Source organism: Eretmochelys imbricata, chromosome 6 (assembly GCF_965152235.1).
Source record: "Eretmochelys imbricata isolate rEreImb1 chromosome 6, rEreImb1.hap1, whole genome shotgun sequence".
Lineage (NCBI taxonomy): Eukaryota > Metazoa > Chordata > Testudines > Cheloniidae > Eretmochelys > Eretmochelys imbricata.
This window is the reverse complement of record NC_135577.1, coordinates 18,872,789-18,891,722: the sequence shown is the minus strand read 5'-3', so window position 1 is coordinate 18,891,722 and position 18,934 is coordinate 18,872,789. Positions and strand designations below refer to the sequence as shown.

Genomic DNA, 18,934 nt, shown 5'->3' with positions numbered 1-18,934 from the left:
TACTGAATAAGTGTTGTGAACATGGCTTGTCTTGGCTTGACATGACTGAACTGCCAAAGCAAATGGGGCAGGATTTCTCTTAGCAGCAGTTAATTTTGGAAAAGTACTGGCTACTCTGTGTTGATGATCGATATTGATCTTTGGGTTAGCAAATATGCCAACTTGAAGAGCAAATAACGTGTAGAACATCAAGTTTGGCATGACCTGACCTGGGGCATTGTAGCCCCCTGTTGGAGAAACATCACATGAGGAACCAAAGTGAATGATTAATGAGTGGGTAAACTTGGAATGACCCTTGACACCACCCCGTAGTCTCCTCCTGAAACACTAATTAGGTAAAAAATAATAATAAATGCCCACAGGTCATGTTTCTGGAACATGTGACTCCTTTGAGAGCAAAATGTATAAATGTTAAGCAAAGCAAAGTGTGATGGAGCGGTTGCCCTGCACTGGAATAAAAGGGGTTAAAAGAACCCTGGGAGAGCGCTGCTCCAAGAGCCAATCAGAAGAAGGCTGAAGGCAGCCAATTAGGGCCAGGGTAGGTCCTGTAAGAAGGGCTGCTGGGCAGAGGGAGCTCAGTCTCTCTCCAGCTCTGGAGGGAGATGGACAATGCTGGTTGGTAGAGTCTGGTACCACAGACAGAGCAGTGCTGGGAGAATCCAGAGAGCCAGCAGGGCTCCAGCCTGATTAACTCCCAGGTTCAGACCCTGACTAAGGGACCCAAGGGGGTACTAGGTCTGCAGAGGGCAACCAGGGGAAAGAAATAGGCAGCAGGTCCACCCCCCCATTCCAAATAATGAGAGTGGCCAATTCTGACTGCAGTTTGCCCCTGGGGCGAGGGGCCAGACTAAGGACTGCAGTGGGTCACTGATGTGAGTGGTGGCATCAGGAGTAGTGGGTTCCCCTGAGGGGAGGAGCCCAGAACATTGGCAGTGCTGTGGGGCAATACCCAGGGGAAGGGCGCCATGGTCTGGGAGGGATGCAGGTCCTGGTGTGGTGGAGATGGAAAGGTTAGGTAATAGCAGGCATGACACTGCCAGAGGAGGGTGCTCCAGTGCTGGAAATGAGCTAATTTACAGCCTGACCAGCAGGAGGCACCATGGCAGTGAGTACGACCTTGTTACACAAAGGAAGAAGGGGAACTATTAATTAATACCTGAAGAGGCCCATAACGCTGTTAGACAGAGTAGCCGAGACTCTGCTTCGTGGGCTCGAGTAGGACCTGAAACCAGAAGGTCTCAAGGCAGCTAAAGACTTGCTATGAGGGAATCTGAGAGAAACCAGGTGACTAAGAGAAGAGATGCCATCTGTAAAGCTGGTGGCTATCTGCCATGTTTGCCGATCAGGATACTGCGTTAGGCCAGCATAGTTACTGAGGGTGAATGTTTGTGGGAGAGAGGCTCACTAGGGGGAATGTGTTTTGTATAACTCTATACTGCTTGTATAATTCTCTCAAATAAACTGCTCTGTATTGCAGATAAGGGATTTTGACTTTTCAGTGGTACTGGTGAAAAGGCCTGCCAAACCATGGGCCTGTAAAGATCCATTTCAATAGCTCCCAAATAAGCATGTTTATTAACTATATACAGACATAGAAGGCCTAGTTTAACACACACTGCTCCTCTGACTAGTTTCTGATGGCTTCTAAAACAGAAGAGTGATCACCGCTAGACAGCTCATAAACTACTTAAAGGGGTTGTGATGGGTTGGACTGCAGAAACCCCCTTGGGAACCACCAAATGATGTGCCAAGACTCCTAGTGCCCCTGCTTTCCCTGCCAGCTTGGGACTCCAGCACCCTGTCTTGATGAGCCACACATGCCAGTCTGCTCCTAACACAGACCCACGGTCTGAACCACATGCCCCAAAGCTGTAGACTTACCTGAAAGCAGCTTACAGAAGTGTTCCTGTCTTTAACACTCAGATGTCCAACTCCCAATGCGTTTCAAACCCCAAATAAATCCGTTTTACCCTGTATAAAGCTTATACAGGGTAAACTCATAAATTGTTTGCCCTCTGTAACACTGATAGAGAGATATGCACAGCTGTTTGCCCCCCCCCCCAGGTATTAATACGTACTCTGGGTTAATTAGTAAGTAAAAAGTGATTTTATTAAATACAGAAAGTAGTATTTAAATGGTTCCAAGTAGTAACAGACAAAACAAAGTGAATTACCAAGCAAAATAAAATAGAATATGCAAGTCTATGTCTAAGAAAACTGAATACAGATAAAAATCTCACCCAGTAAGCTTCCTTTTACAGACTAGTCTCCTTGGAGAAGCTTTAACCTAAGCTGGTAGAAATAAGCTTCGGGGGTCTTTCATGTGGGTCCCCACATCTGTACCCTAGAGTTCAGAGTGGGGAAGAAACCTTAACAGGGGTGTTGGACTTTTGGGACTTTGGGTGATTTTTTGCATTGGTGGACTTAAGACCCTAAGGGGAAAAGGACACTGCCAAACTTACTTGGGGGTGGGTCTTTTGCTTGTGGTTTGTGTTATGAATCCTGTTTGTGGTGTTTCCCCAACATAATGCCGCATTGTTTCCCTCCTTTATTAAAACGATTTTGCTAATCTCAGACTCTGTGCTTGTGAGAGGGGAAGTACTGCCTCGTGGAGGCACCCAGGAGGTGGTAGGGGGCTCGAGCCGGTTTTGCATTGTGTTATTGAAACGGAACCCCTAGATACTGAATCCGGCCCTTGTTGCTGCCAACTCAGATGGGCAGCAGGGTTACATGTATGTGTACTGAATCACCACCTCAACAACACTATGAGATTCATAAATAATTGACTTTTAATTCTCCACTTATTTTTCAGATTATTGGTAATATCCTGTGATGACTACAGACAAAAATATGAAAGAAATCCTTCTAGATATACTGGACAATCTCTCAGGGGAAAAGGAAGGAGATCTTGGAAGATTTAAATTCATCTTAGCAAATGCTGACTATGAAAAAAAAGCACCAATCCCCAAAGGTCAGCTACAGGAAGCTGACACTCGGATGAAACTTGTAGACCTCTTGTGTGAATACTACAAGGAACAAGGTGCAGTGAATGTAGCTATATCGGTCCTTGAAAAGATCAGTCTCAGAGATTCTGCTGATAAACTCAAGGAGGCAAGAAAGAAAGGTAAGAAAACCTAATGTTCCTGCAACTTCTGAATCTTTCCCCCTTTTGAATATTCCCTGAAATGGGTGCAGGAGGAACAGCTACAATCTAATTATTAAAACTGGTTGGAAAACAGATCTATCTCATAAAAAATGTTTAGATTTTGAAATTTTGTTTCATCCCAAATTGAGACAGAAACTTAAACTTTTGAAGTTTTTCAAGAATTGAAATGTTCCAAAAAATGCTTCATTTTAAAAAATGTGAAATGTCTTCATTTTGACATTTCTATTTTTTTATCAAATATAAATATAAGGTCTGGTCTACACTATAGCCATAAATCGGTACGTCACTACGTCGCTCCGGGCAATGTGGTCATGCCGACCTAACCCCCATGTACACAGCACTATGGCAGTGGTAGCCAACACAGCTACTGCCTCTCTGGAAGGCGGATTAACTAAGCTGACGGGAGAGCACTTCATTAAAGTGCTACAGTTGCACAGCATTGTAAGAGTAGGCATGCTCTGAAATGCAATACATTTTGAAAAGACAAGTCATTTCCCAATAAAAAATGTTGAAACAGCATGTTTCATCAAAATGCTCTTTCAACAAAAAAATTCACCAGAATGGACATGTTCCCACAGAATGTTTAAATTTTGACAAACTGACATTTTCCTACAGAAAAATGTTCCATTGGAAAATTTTCAGCCATGTCTATTAAGGACAGATTAATAGATCTGTGAACAGATTCAAAAATCTGAGTGCTGGAATGCATCCATTTAGATCAATGTATGGTGTTTCATAGTGTCTGTGTGATTGGATGGCCTCTTTTCTTGCAGTAATTCTTACTGATATATCCACAGATTAGCTCCAAAGTAAATAAATAAAAACTCAAATATGGGTATTAAAAACCACAGAACAACACATCCAATACTGGTTAAATCTTACTCCACTGACAGGACAACTTCAGTATATTCCCTTTTGTTGTTTTATTTCTTGCTGTATTTACCCAATCTCACACAACTGCATGGAGCCCTCCCCCAAGACAAGAAGTGTAACCCACTACACAGGGAACAAAATACAACAATACAGACCCCAACAACTGAAACACCACATCCAAAATAACAACGTAACAAATGGTGTCCTGTCCTGGTGGTGACAGGAAAAAAGGGCTCTAGGGAAGGAAAGGGTTAATAACTAATAAATGCTACAACATGAATAATACAATACATTCCCCACCTCCTGCCATTCACTACTGCACCACAACCCCCAGCTCCCTCCCCAGCTCTTTGCCCAGAGATTAGTGTAGCAGTACCACAAACATTGACCAGTTTAAAGAAAACAAAAGGGGACCTTTTATGATATTTTCACTCCTAGGTGGGGCAGGGCCCTCTCTTGGCACCTTGGATTGGAGTCCTGTGGAGGCTTCAGTTGGCTGGCACTGGTTTGGTTCTGTGCCTCCCTGCACACGGGTCTCCACAGGGCTGGAACTGTCTGACCGTGCGCTGTATCCCACAGCAGTTCAAAGACCCCCTTTGTGTGGAGTGGGAGTTAATGAGAGACTCCCTGAGCTGTTCAGTGTCTCCCCCAGCTCCTAATTCAGACAGCCCAAACTTGAAGCTAAAACCAGTCCCTTTGTCTCTGAGTCAGGCTGTCCCCTCCCACTGAGGGGGGACTGAGTAGTCCTGGCTCATTACTGGCCCAGGAGACTGCCTCTATAAATCATTCCATACATCTCAAAACAGACTGAAAGGAATTTTACTGGACTATTCAGAAACATTCATCATTGTGGTGAGAACAAACTCTAGAATATAAATTTTCCTGCAAGTGGCCTGTGCCTGTTCTTGCTTGTGGGAGCTAGATGCCTCTGCTGCAAGCTCTTGGAGTCTTAGAGAGAGGAGCATGAGCAGAGAAGAAATAGGGTGTTGCTATGCTGGAAGGCATTAATGGGTGCCATCAACTGACCGATTGCTATAGAGACAACTTCAGAGATTCTTCAAGCTGTTGCTATGCTAACTAGATGGCAGGGACTTCATGTGTTTCCCTTTCTTGGGTTTCCAATTTCCCCAGAAATCAATAGGGTTCCTGCCATTGATGTAATGAGCATTCTCTGAAATTTTGGGATTGGCTGCTGTAACAGGGTCGGGAGGGATGGCTCCAGGAGAGTAACAGAAGGCAGATATATTAGCCCCAGGTTAAGTAGGTCCCTTTTCCCTGGGTAAGGTAACAAGGAAGGTTCCAGAACAATCAGGATCCTTCTGGAGACAATTAAGACTGACAGGCTGATTAGAACACCTGTAGCCAATCAAGAAGCTGCTAGAATCAATTAAGGCAGGCTAATCAGGGCACTTGTGTTTAAAAAGGAGCTCACTTCAGTTTGAGGTGCGTGTGTGAGGAGCTGGGAGCAAGAGGTACTAGGAGCTGAGAGTGAGAACGCATACTGTTGGAGGGCTGAGGAGTACAAGCATTATTAGACACCAGGAGGAAGGTCCTATGGTGAGGATAAAGAAGGGGTTGGGAGGAGGCCATGGGGAAGTAGCCCAGGGAGTTGTAGCTGTCGCACAGCTGTTCCAGGAGGCACTCTAGACAGCTGCATTCCACAGGGCCCTGGGCTGGAACCCAGAGTAGAGGGCGGGCCCGGATTCCCCCCAAACCTCCCAACTCCTGGTCAGACACAGGAGGTGTTGACTTGTACTGTTGGTTCACAAAAACGGCCAAACTGAGGGCTGCCGTGAAGCTCCAAGGCGAGCAAATCCGCCAATAAGTGCAAGACCCACCAGGGTAGAGGAGGAACTTTGTCACACTGCCATATTCAAAAATTATCACATTACATACACACAGAAGGACAAAGAGAGAAATGCCTTTGAATTGAGTGTAAGGCCTTCGCAATCTCGACTATTAATATTCTACTACTGAGAAGTCCACTAAGAACTGCTCTCTTTCAAAATGGCTGCCATCTCCATCAGGACTGAAGTCCAAGCCCACAGTCAGGTGGCTATTTTGAGAAGGGCATCTATTTACCATTGTTCTCAGAGGGACTGAAGTCTCAGGCTGCGTTTAACAAATATGGGTGTTGGTCTCCCTCTCATTGGAAAGTGGGTTTTTTGGCAGCACTGCCACGACAGCACTTTCATGCCTCAAGTGTAGACAAAGCCGTAGAGAAGAATGTTCTGCACCAGCCTCTGCTGGCAGAAACTTTCAGTTAGGAAAAAAGGAAAAAAATAGTCCAGAATATTTATTTTCAAATATTACTTATTGCACTAGATTTACTCAACAGAGGAGAGAGTAAGGGGAAAACAGAGCTGTGTGTGGAAGGATACAAGAGGGGGAAATAAGAGTGAGAGAGTGTGTGTGTGAGAAAGAGAGAGGAAATGCGGGGTGCAGGAGGAAGGGTGAAACTGGAGCAAGTTTGTGCAAGGGACTATGGAGGACAGAAAGGAAGAGGATTTGGAGTATGCATGCAGGGGATGTAGGGAGGTGAAAGAGGCAGGGAACTTTTGGCACAGTTCTGTGTGAATCTGGTGATGCAAAGCATTTGCTAACCCAGTTTGACTGGACCATGTGCTCTGAGTGTGGAGTAGGGCAGCCAGAGTATGCCATTGAACCTGGCCTTAAAAATTAAATTAAAAAAGAATGTAAGGTTGATACTTTCTGTCTTCAGATTGGAAGGAGAATATGGAAGGGATGAAGACACTAGTGCGCATGAGAGCAGAGAGGGTGACAACAGTGGGAGGGAAGGGGGAGCTAGTTTTTTTTAAAAAGAAATTCCATGATATGCCACCCTCAAACTTGGGCTAGTAGCAGGATTTGAACTCTGTCTCTATAAATCCCGAGCTCAGCTGAGACCTCATCATTTGAGCTATACTCAGAAATAGTTGTTAGCTTTTGACAAGGCTGAAGTATCAATACATTTACTCTCTTGAGCTGCTTACCTGTGGGGGAAAAAAGGTCTGTTTAAAAAAATTCTGTCCTGCTTTATTATATATAAAGAAGGCTTGAGTTTTGAAAGTGTTTTTTGTTCAACTCAAGCTTCTGATATACAGTTGCAAGAAAAGATATCTTCAGAACTAATGCCCCTTTAATTATAGGACTGAGAGAGCTTCCAAACCACTTATCTGGACTTGCAGTGAGACCCCTGCCAAAATTGGGGATGACTAAATGCTGCAGTATTGAAATTTCTAAATATATATATATATATTTTTAGAAGAAAACCCCCACTTTGTTAACGTTATTTGTTTTGTTCTTTGTTGGGTTGCTTCCAACCCTTTCAGATTGTTTGTTTGTTTTTTATAATAATACCCAGCTCTAATATAGGGCTTTTCATTAGCAGATCTCAGTGCTCATATATCATTAAGAAAGACACTATGGCTATGTCTACATAGAAATGTAATGGGACTTGATTTGTGGGATTTGAGTCAGCTGACCTATGTCAGGGAACCCTGGGTTTGAGCACCTACACTGCATTTTAACCCTAGGTTAAGGATTTTCTGACCTGTGCTTGAACCCAGGACTCTGGCACCCACACTGCAGTGCACAGACCTGAGTCAAAGTAACCCTATCCCAGAGTCAGCCTGGTGCCCCCCCATCCCAGAGTCAGCACTCTAGCCCTACAAATACGTTCCATTGTGGGGGAAAACTAATGCCCACCCTATTTGTTAACTTTGTTAACTGTAATGGTGTTGTTGATGGGATTCAGGTGCCCATAAGGACACATGAGTACATCAGCTGCATAATTAGCACCTTTGGCGGCTGTCTCAGTAGAATGATTGCAGTTTGTGAAGGCTTGATCCTGAACTGCCATCTAATCTGAGAACTGAGCTCTCCACCTCTAGGCTGCATCACACTGGCAGGTAAAAATTCCCATGTGCTCCTGTTCTGTGCATAATTATGATGTCAGTCTCCAGGGCTGCCAAACTATTAAATGAAACTTTGCAATTCTTAATTTTTAAAAATGGGCTATTCAATTAAGCTGTTTTTGTTTGAGTTTTTTAATTTATTTTTGTCTGTTTTGAAGTTTGACATAAAATGATGGTATCAGAGGAAAAACACACCCCCACCCCAAGCTGGCTGCTGCCCGCTACGGACTGCTGCGGGGTTTCCCCAGGGCTTGAGGTGAAATGTGCTCCACCCCCCTCCCCAAGGATCCCTTATCCCTGCCCCCACTGCACCCCGGGAGGCAGAGATAAAGGATCCCTGGAGTTTGTGGGGAAGTTTTGGGACTGCTCCCACTCATTGCCCTTACAGCGCACGCTGCCCAGGCATCGCTAAACATGCAGCCCCAGGGAGGGCAGGAGGGGCCTGAGAGCAAGGGTCAGAGAGTAGAGTGGGACCAAGTGGCTGCCCTGCAGGGGAGGGGAGCAGCAGAGTTCCCAGCTCAGCACAGCCGGAGGAGGGAGAAAGCCGAACATCCTGGCAGCTGGGAGCCGTCTCCCACCTCTCAGCTTTGTTCCTGGCAAGCTCTGCACAGCAGCAAGGAAGAACTGGAGCGAAAGCCGCCGCCACCACCATAGGAGTGTGATGGGGTGCACTAGGCCCAGAGGCCCCCTGCTGGAGGCCTCAGGATCCTGCCACTCTTGTGCTAGGAAAGGAGTAGTAGAGGAGTCCTCCAAACAGCCTAGAGTGGCTTCAGGGGACACAGCCAATCAAGGCACAGGAAGGCCATCTAAAAAGGACCTGCAAAGCCAGAGACAGGCAGTTCCTTGCTGGAGCCAGAGGACTGGCCAAAGGGAACTGCAGCACCATGGACAGATCCGTGCCAGCTGGGACTGGGGGAGCGAGAGAGCTCCTGGCTGGCTGCTGGCCCTGAACACAGAAGAGCCCTGAGCTAAGGGTGAAGCACTGGTGAAAGCTGGGGCTGTGGGAAAGTGACCTAAGGAACTGAAAGCAGCTTAGTTAAAGGGACACAGCGGCGTGTGGCAGCTATTCTTAGGGTCGCTAGGCTGGGACTTGGAGTAATGGGCGGACTTGGGTGCCCCCCATAGGCCACTGGGAAAGTGTCCTATAATTGGACAGCCATAACTCTCAAGAAGGGGATCTGAACTACGTAGTGGCCTGGCTGAAGAGCTGGGGCCAGAAGAGCGCACAGAGGATGTATCTATTGCTGCCAGGGAGGAGCCCTGGGACTACGGCCTGATACCAGGACTGGAGCTATTTAAAGACTGAAGATGCACCCGACCAGAAGGGGCACTCATGAGAGGTCAGTGCCAGGCCGTTACAAGGAGGCTGCGGGGAAGGTTTGTGGCTGGTTCCCACTTACCATCCTGACCGTGCCACAGCTGGGGCACCCCTGCACATGCAGCCCCAGGGGGCTCGAGAGCAAGGGCCAGAGAGCACAGTGGGAACAAGCGACTGCCATGCAGCAAGGAGGAGCTGGAGCTGCTACCGCTGAGGGAGGCAGTGGGGGAATTTTGGGGGCTGACTCCCACTCAGTCCCCTGACAGTGCGTGCAGCCCAGGCAGCCCTGCACATGCAGCCCCAGAGGGGCTAGGGGCAAGCGCCAGAGAGTGGAGTAGGGACCATGCAGCTGCCCTGCAGGGAAGGGGAGCAGCAGGGCTCCTGGCTCAGCATGGCCAGGAGAGGGAAGACTCCCAACATCCCAGTGGCTGGAAGCTGCCTCCTGCCTGGCAGCTTTGCCCCTTGGTTCGGGGAAGCTCTGTGCAGCAGCGAGGAGGAGCCAGAGGAGGAGCTGCTGCCACTGGGAGGGGAACAGGGATCATGTTAGGCCAGGCAGTAATGGAGCTTCTGGCTGCTGGGCTGGCTGCCTGCAGCGCTGCTCCTCTGCCACCAGGATCTCTGGGATACACCCAGAGGGCTTCCAGGACCCAAGGCAAGCCAGGGCTATGCGCACACAGGAAAGCAATAGGGCCTGGATCCTAGGTCCCAGCTTAACACGGGCTCAAACCCTCCAGCCCTGCAAGGTCCTGGGACCCTAGATCTGAGGCCTAGGTTAGCACAATTGGTGCATGGACACAAGGGGGGTTAGACTGAGCCCAGGCTTACATTGCTGTGTAGACATACCGTACGTGGCTACTCCAGTGGTTTTAAAAAAAAGAGTATTGCTTCTGGTGGACGTTTTGAACAAGTCACTGAACTCGTGTCGCCAAAGAAATTCTCTTTGCCTGCCTCAACGGTGGGTTTACTAGGGAGCTTATTGCTGCAGAGAGCCCTGAATGAATGACTTGTCCCAACGTCCTGAACTGCGTGATACTCTGTGATTTTTGTTGCACTAACATTCATGTGAAATTTCTCTTTCAGCTTTGGGTCCTCAGCAAACACCTGAAACATCAGCAAATGGTATGTGACATTCAATAAGGAATTGCATTGCATGATTACCAGTGATTACCAGCATTAGGCTAGGTCAGCCAGACATTGGGTTTATTAGTAGAAATAATAAGTAACCCCTCAGAGCGCAGTCTCGTCAGATCACACCGGTTACGCAGGGTTGGATGGGAGATGAGGAAATGAATGGGGAGATCTCCAGGAAAGAATCAGGGGCTGCAGAACATGGTGCTGGTGAGGAGGTGGAGCTCTTGTCTCAGAGGCAGGACTGAACCAGTGCAGCAGCATGATACTGGAAGACACTCTCCTGCTAGGGACGCCATCTTTTAAACGAGTCAAAATAACTAGAGGTCAACATTTGCGGTCACTGAAAGTGCTGTGGGACTTTTTAAAACCTCTGGGCCCTGGACAAATTTTAGGTTATATTAAGTTATATTCTTTGCACCGAAATTCCCACTACTGTTTCAGTTATACCTGTCATTCTCCATCACTTCATGCCCTACTTTGTTACAGAGTGCCACTGTGCACTGTTAAACACTTGACAGGTTTCACCCTAGAGGTGGCTGCATTTCAGTAACTGATGAAGTGATTCTTATATATGTGTTTAGAAGTGTTATCTGGAGTTTTCAGAACCCCCAACAGGGGAACGTAACTATTTCACTCTAGGCAGTGTAAGGAATAAATCAACAGGAACACAGCACTTCTATCTGATAGAACACGCTTACTTGAATCTTATCTAAAACTGCAGTTTATTAGATTTAAGCACACAAATATAAGCAATAGGTTTAGAACATCCCAGATATTTACCTGACATCTAGAATGGTATTGAGTAATTAACATCAGGTTCACAGTGCCCAATTGCTCACGCACTGGGGAGAAAGGGTGTCAGGAAAACGTCTTTCAAGATGGTGTCAGAGAATTGCTTCCAGGTATGCTCTATTAGGTAACCTTTTATAACAGCAAAAACATAGATCATAATGACCCCTACTGAATCAACACTTTTCCTCACTATCAATAAACTTCTAATATGAGAGATGTCTAGATTCAAGTCTTTCCAACCACCAAAGTTTTCAGTCTTAGTTATTTACTTGTCTCTACCCTCCTCCCATTCTGATTAGCAGAAACTGTAGCTAGTTTTAACTTTGCTTGTAAAAGCTTGTCTCCAAATTAACCCTTAACTATGTGGTGTTCTATTTCATTAATTCATGGTGGCTGAAAGCATATAATATGGCTGCAGTTGGCTTGATCATATCCTGGGGGGTACACACCCCTCAAATCCAGGGCAACAGAAGGTCTGAGCCTACACTTTTCTCTCACATCACTGATTTCAATGGGACCACTGATGTGGGTAAGGACTGCACCCGTAGTTAATTTGTGAGGGGATACTTTATGATGAAAGGTGCACTATAAATATACAGTACCAGTATTATTGTTTAAATAGCTTTATTGTAACATTACAGTAATATCTAATGCTTCTTGTCTTGTCACTAACTCAGCTTACACAGTGAAGTATAGAGAACATATACGAAACAAATACAGCGCAATAAAAGACATGAACGCTCGTCTTGGTGAGAATGTGAAGCTAAACAGCAGATACACAAAGCTGATCATTGTAAATGAACATCGTCACAAAAAGCAGAGAGAACATGAAATAATGGCCTTGGGACGGAAACATGCAGAAATCATGGCTGAGCATGCTAGTCCTATCACCATAGCCAATTTATTTGACTCTGATAAAGATGGACAGTCACCACAAATTGTCGTGCTGCAGGGAGCTGCAGGGATTGGAAAAACACTGACAGCAAGAAAGATCATGTTGGACTGGGCAAATGAAGAACTGTATCAGAGCAGGTTTGATTATGTTTGCTACATAAATTGCAGGGAAATTAACTTGGTCAGTGAGCAGGGAAGTGTTGAAGATTTGATTTTAAAGAATTGTCCTGATCAAAATGCACCAACTAAAGAGATTCTGATGAATCCAGAAAAACTCCTATTCATAATTGATGGTTTTGATGAACTGAGATTTTCCTTTAATCAACCAACAGGTAATCTGTGCTCTGATCCCTGTAAGAAGCAGCCAGTTGAAATCATACTGAGCAGTTTATTCAGGAAAGAAGTGCTTCACAAATCCTACTTAATAATTACTACAAGACCAATTGCCCTGGAGAAACTTGGGCAGTGTTTGAAAGATGAACGTTGTGCATATGCAGAGATCTTGGGATTTTCTGAAAATGAGAGAAAAGACTATTTCTACAAGTTCTTTGGGAATGAAGAACAAGCAAGAAAAGCCTTTAACTTTGTAAAAGACAATGAAATGCTGTTCACCATGTGCTTTGTCCCCATTGCGTGTTGGATCATCTGCACGGTTCTGAAACAGCAGATGGAAGCAGGTGAAGATCTTGCACGAACTTCTGATACAATCACTGGAGTCTACATGCTCTATCTCTTCAGTTTATTAGAGGGTCACAGCAGCAATTCAGAAAAACAACAGGTACAAGATAACTTGAAGGGACTTTGCTCTTTGGCTGCAGATGGACTCTGGAGGCAGAAAATACTGTTTGAGGAAGAAGATGTCAAGAAACACGGCTTAGATAAACCTAATTCCCTCTTTCTGAATGAGAACATGTTTCAAAAAGGCATTTTCTGTGAACGTGTTTACAGCTTCATTCACTTGAGTTTTCAAGAGTTTTTTGCAGCTTTGTTTTATGTGTTGGAGAAAGAAGAAACGGTGAAAAAATCAGAAACTGCTATACAACCTGTGGAAAAATTGTTTGAAAAGTGTGGAAAATCTAGGAATTATTTAATGTTAACAGTGCAGTTCCTGTTTGGTCTCTTAAATAAAAAGAGAATGGAGAACATGGAGAAAAAACTTAGCTGCAAATTTTCACCCAAAATTAAAAATAATTTACTAACATGGGTTAAAGAAAAACCTTTTTTATCGTTGTTCAACTACGATAAATTGCCTTCTGATAAAGAGGAGATGATTTTCTATCTGGATTATTTTTACTGTTTGTATGAAATTCAAGAAACAGAATTTATGCAGAGTGCAATGAATCATTTCACTGAGCTAAAGTTTACTCATCATACCTTTACCAAAATGGATCAAATTGTTCTTCAATTCTGTATAAAGAATTGCTGTAACCTGGAGTCTGTTTACATAGAGAAGTGCAGGTTTCTAACTGAAGACCCGAATGAAGATTCCCCAGGACCATGCAAGTGGCCACTTTGGTGAGTGTTATCTGAGATCTAAAAATATGTATGTAACTAACTTATTTTTTTTAAACATTGATTTTTTTCCCCCTGGGTTTTCATAGTTCACAAATGGCCAAATGGCCCACCACAAAAGTGACCCAATTCAGTGACAAACATTAAGACTGGGAAGGACCGTGCCCAATCCACCCCCAAACCTTAAAAGCATGGAAATAAGAAGTTAAGGGGAAAGACTTGTGCACTCATTTCTACCTTCATGTTGCCTAAACATTGTCAGTAATGCTGCAGTGCTCCATTTGGCTTTCACCTCCAACTCCAATAGCTACCAAAAGCAATATGTACCCCAACTTCATCACACTCACACTACAGTGCAAAACTCTATGGAGTGCTAGAGTGTGGAGCTGGAGGGAATGAGGGATGAAGAGGTTGTGGATGGCTGAGATCTTTTTAGAGATGGAGTGGGTGTTCTGGAGGCAGCAAGAGAAGAGGAGGTGAGGGTGGGAAAGCAGAGGGGTGGGCATAAGGTTAGGCAGGATGGCAGCAGAGGGGCCAACGTGGTGTGTGTGTGTGTGGGAGGCAGAGAAAGAGAGGATTGAGGGAGAGCCCAGGTTAGGGCAGATATCATCAGAAGTCAGGAGGCAGTTATGGATATGGGACCTATATCTATCTGGGCTGGTGGGAAGCAAGGGGAGATTAGGATGGAGTCAATAGAGCAGGTGGGAACTGTAGAGGGGTGAGGGAAAACAAGGAAGGGAAAATGAGGCCAGTGAAGGAAGAGAGAACAGCTACTGTGGTGCAGAAATGGTGGTGTAATAAAAACCATGGGTGATTGACAAGATTACAAACAGTAGCAACAACAAAAACTCAGAAGAAATTGAGCTACAAAGCTCTAACAAGTCTCTCTACGGAGTTTGCGCAAATGGAGATTTAAAACAAAGAACAAGGAGGACTTGTGGCACCTTAGAGACTAACAAATTTATTTGGGCATAAGCTGTCTTCTGACTTCTGATTTCAAAAGCTTATGCCCAAATAAATTTGTAGGTCTCTAAGGTGCCACAAGTACTCCTCGTTCTTTTTGCTGATACAGACTAACACGGCTACCACTCTGAAACCTGTCACCATGCAAGGAGATTTTTCAGAGTCTCTTAACTTGGCCATATTTTCAAGGGAACAGCAAAAGGCCTGTCCCTGACACACAGACCAGCCCCACCCCTCTCCCCCTGCAAAATTTCAATTCCCTGCTCCAAAACATGGGGGAGCTAGAGCTTCTGAGGGAAAAAAGTTGCAAGATTTTTTTATCATGGGGAAAACAACCTAATTCTCAGAAATGGCTGAACCATTTTAGCAGAAACTGTCACAATATTTAGCCTGATGGAAACACCAGGCATGGAAAATTTCAGCCCAAATGCTTAAAATTTGGCAAAGTTATAAGCAACTGGAAACAGAGAAGTGTCCGACAATCTTAACAATAGGAGTCGCTACTAGCTCTGCGTATAATAATTGTTGTATAAGCTCTGTCTGTTATAATGTATAGATACGGTGCCTTGCTCACTGGGACCCTAATCCTGGCTGGGGCCTCCAGGGGCTATTGTACTACAAATAACCAGTGATAATAACTTTGGTTCTGTGCACTAGATCCCAGCTAGGGGAATCCACTGAACTGTTTTGACTTCTTTCTTCTTTTTGTTGTTTGACTGGAAAGTGGCCAAAAAATCACTTTTTGACCTATGTTGAAGATCTCTATTTTTAGTGTCCTAATCCAGGAACCTTTTGTCAAATTCACTTCAAATTTGATAGAAAAATTCAACCCTCACCACAAACCTAACCGGACTACTCAGCTAGTGTTTGGCATCCACTTCCCCTTTGGGGGAGGAATATTTAAGTTGTTCAGGGTAAATGTTGGGTCTCCCATGTGGCTTGAGTCCTGGCAACTAGATGACCTCCTGAGGTCCCTTCCAACCCTGATATTCTATGAATGTGCCAGAGACAGTAATTTGCACATATGCAATTGGTCTGGGGCTCTTTGCAAACCAGAGTGTTTGCAGGCAGCCTGATGTGTAGCTCAATTTTGTGTTTCCTAGTTTTCAGATTGTGCTGGGGCATACAGGCCTCATGCTGACAAGGAGGAGATTTATGAGAGCCTGTGGACCCAGTTAGCTCCACCTTACGACAGCTGCAACAGATGTCAATTGTGGAGCGGGCAGTTAAAAGGAGACAACCTAGCTCTGTTGGGTGCTGTCCAAGAAGGAGAGCAGAGCCTTGCTTCCCTCTCTGTGAGGGAAGCCTGGTTACATCCAGGAGGCTGAGAGCTTTCCAGTTGGACGAGCCTCCTGTGGATTGGATGACGGAGCCCTGGGGGACTGACCAAAGGACTGGCTATTGGAGACATGCCCAGCATAAATGGGCAGGGTCCTGCTGAAGACTTGTGGGATGACCCTATTAAGAGTTTTTGGTTTGTTTCTTTTGGGACTTTAATACCTCGGAAGGCAGGGACGGAAGAGTGCCTTAGCCAGAGGCTAAAGCACCATGGCAGAGGACCTCACAAGAGGCAGTGGCTGATCATTAGAGACCCTGAGGCAGGGTGCAGAGTGCTCTAGTGGGCCATGAGGCTGCTGTGGAGCAAACCCTGACACACAGAGGATTAAGTGACGCCACTCTCCACATTCTGCAAGGGTACAAGGCAGAGCTGTGTAACCTTAACTCTGCATTAACAACATTTTTGGGCAGCTAGTATCAGTTATACATAGGTACTGTTTGTCTGTGGAGCATTTTATAACATTTTAATCATAACAGTAAATCTGTGCACCAAGACAAATGTGCCAATGCATCTGCCACTGCCCAAATGTCAACACTCAGTCTGAGGGATTTTCTCACCAAATGCCACTATAGTATCAGGCAAACTTCCTAAGTCTGGGAAACAGGATCCCAGGAGTTCAAACCTCACTTCTTCTAAGTGCTGCTTATAGTATATTCTCATGCAATTCATTACCCTTTTCATTGACCAAGGCCATGAGCCCCAACCTTAGAAGGCAGTTCCCAAAGAACGGCTGAACACACCCCATTGTTTGAAGACACTGGCAGAGAGATTATGCAGGGTCACTTCCGGGACAGCAACCCAGCTCTCTCACATAATAAACCCCAATTTCATCCACTGAAGCATACTGCCTCTCATATTTACTACACCAGTTTTGCTTATCCTATCTCTAACCACTATAAACCACATTCCTCACCCTGAGTGAGGGATAGAGTCCAGGTTTCTTGATTAACAATATTCTACTGCTGATTAGTAAATACTTGAGTAACCCTCTGTGAAATTGTTTGTCAAGACCTCCTCCAGTGGCCGGTCTACAAGAGGGCTAGCTCCTCAAGCTCCCTTCTCCACTGATTCTGGTGATCTGCTGGGTGGGGGCCATGGTCTAAACACTGCTTGGGAACCACAGGCTAGGGTTTGGGAACCATGACCCTCAGATCACCCATGCCCCTAGCGTGCCCCACCCCAGGCAGTAGTGGTCTGAGTTTTCCAATGTGTTTTTTGTGGAAGGTGTTTACCATGTCAGTGGTATGAACATCCTGCACCAATTCCCAGAAGTATATGGAAAACCAGGTGTATTCGGAGGGAACCAGTTAAGTCAAGTAGAAATATGACTGCGTTTATTTGCCAGGGAACTTGGTGGGGCCAAGGAACTGGTAGTCCAGTTACGAATTGGCCTGTCTGTGTGTGGGTATCTTGTTGAGAGCCATACCCTCTGGCCTACCAAAAGGGGGGGGGGCCCTCCAGTCATTGACAGTCAGCATAATGTTTTTAGCTCTTCTTGGCATTGTCCAGGTGAACTTAAGTTCATCCTGGGTTTGGCATAGCTGTTGTATCCAGTCAACCCAGGGTAGAACCCACAGTCCAAAAAACAGCGGGGTGGGGAAAGGGGCTTTGCCATATAGAGGCATGTTCTGCATTTTTGTACATGAACTCTGCCTGACGTAGCAACAAGGAACAGTCATTCTGGTGAAATTTTATGAAGCATTAAAGATACTGTTCCAGGATCTGGTTGGTTATTTCCATTTGATCTGTTGTCTGGGAGTGGTAGGTGAAGGAGAGACAGAAGCAGATGCCCAAAATCCAGTGAGCTCCTCATCGGAAGTGGAAGATAAATTACACACTGTGGTCATGGATGATGTGCTCCAGGAGGACATGGAGGTGGATGATTTGATCCACCCAGAGCCAGGCAATTTCCTGGGAGGAGGTTGGGCCAGAGCAGGTGATGAAGAGTGCCACCTTTTGTGAGGTGGTCCACTACTGTCAGAATGGTCATGACCCCACTGGACTCAGGATATTCTACTCCAAAATCCAGGACAACAACTGTCCAGAGGCTGGATGAAGTCTCGAGGGATTGCAGGAGTCTGAAGGGTTTATTGTGCAGTACCTTGGAATGGGCCCATGCATTTTAAGAGACCCACAGGCCTGTGCTCTGGCCCACACGCAAGGCTACCAGAAGAAACAAGAGACTGGACACAGAGTTTTAAAGTGGCCAAAATGTCCTGCCAGTGGGGGGTCATGACATACTTGTAGAGTTGTTGTCCTTGGAGGCTGGGGGAGGGTGGAGACATGTATATGCCCTTTCATGTAGGTACCCTGTCTTGACATCATGGAGTTCCTTACTTATGGGTTCTGCTCATCAGGAGGGATCCCATGGGCTGTATGAGAGTGAGCAGGTCTTGGCAGGAGGCCATGCCCAGAAAGTTATGAGGTTTAAGGATGCAGGAGATTTTAGGATTAGAATCCTTCAAATCAGCATAAAATTCTCCCTTCTGGGACAGAATCAAGCATGCTGTTTTTGGTTCCTGGATGATAGGAGATTAGGAAATCAAAGCACAAAAAGAATGAGGCCTACCTAAGATAACATTGAGGACTTTGGACCTATGCAGATATTCTAGATTCTTATGATGGTGTATGCCTAGATGGGGTATGAGGCCACTTATAGATAGTGATGCCACTCTTCAAAGGCGATGTTAATGGCCATGAATTCTTTGTCTAAAATGTTGTAATTTTGCTCTGTGGGTGTGAGTTTCTAGGAGTAAAAGGCACATGGATGTAGCAATTGTTGAGGACTGTGCTTTTGGGATACCACCACTCCAATTGCCAGTTTGGAAGCATCCACTTGCTGATGAAGGCTTGTGTGGTGTCAGGGTGGACCAGTATGGGAGTGGTGATAAACATGAGCTTTATTGCTCAAAGGCCTGTTGGGCCTCGGGAAACCAGAGGAACCTGGTATTTTTCTAGCGCAGGGCAGTAAAAGGGGTGATCTGCTCCAAGAACCTCAGGATGAACAGCCAATAGAAGCTTATAAGCTC

The 18,934-nt window shown here is 45.5% G+C and overlaps 1 protein-coding gene across 1 annotated transcript in view; it reads left to right on the top strand.

The window, feature by feature from the left end:
- Window positions 1-2,832: 2,832 nt before the first annotated feature.
- LOC144266499 (NACHT, LRR and PYD domains-containing protein 12-like) overlaps window positions 2,833-18,934 on the top strand; it is a 171,717-nt gene continuing 155,615 nt past the window's right edge. The window contains exons 1-3 of the mRNA XM_077819933.1: window positions 2,833-3,124; window positions 10,355-10,393; window positions 11,875-13,606. Coding sequence (XP_077676059.1) covers window positions 2,833-3,124; window positions 10,355-10,393; window positions 11,875-13,606 — 2,063 coding nt within the window. The remainder of the gene's footprint in view (window positions 3,125-10,354; window positions 10,394-11,874; window positions 13,607-18,934) is intronic.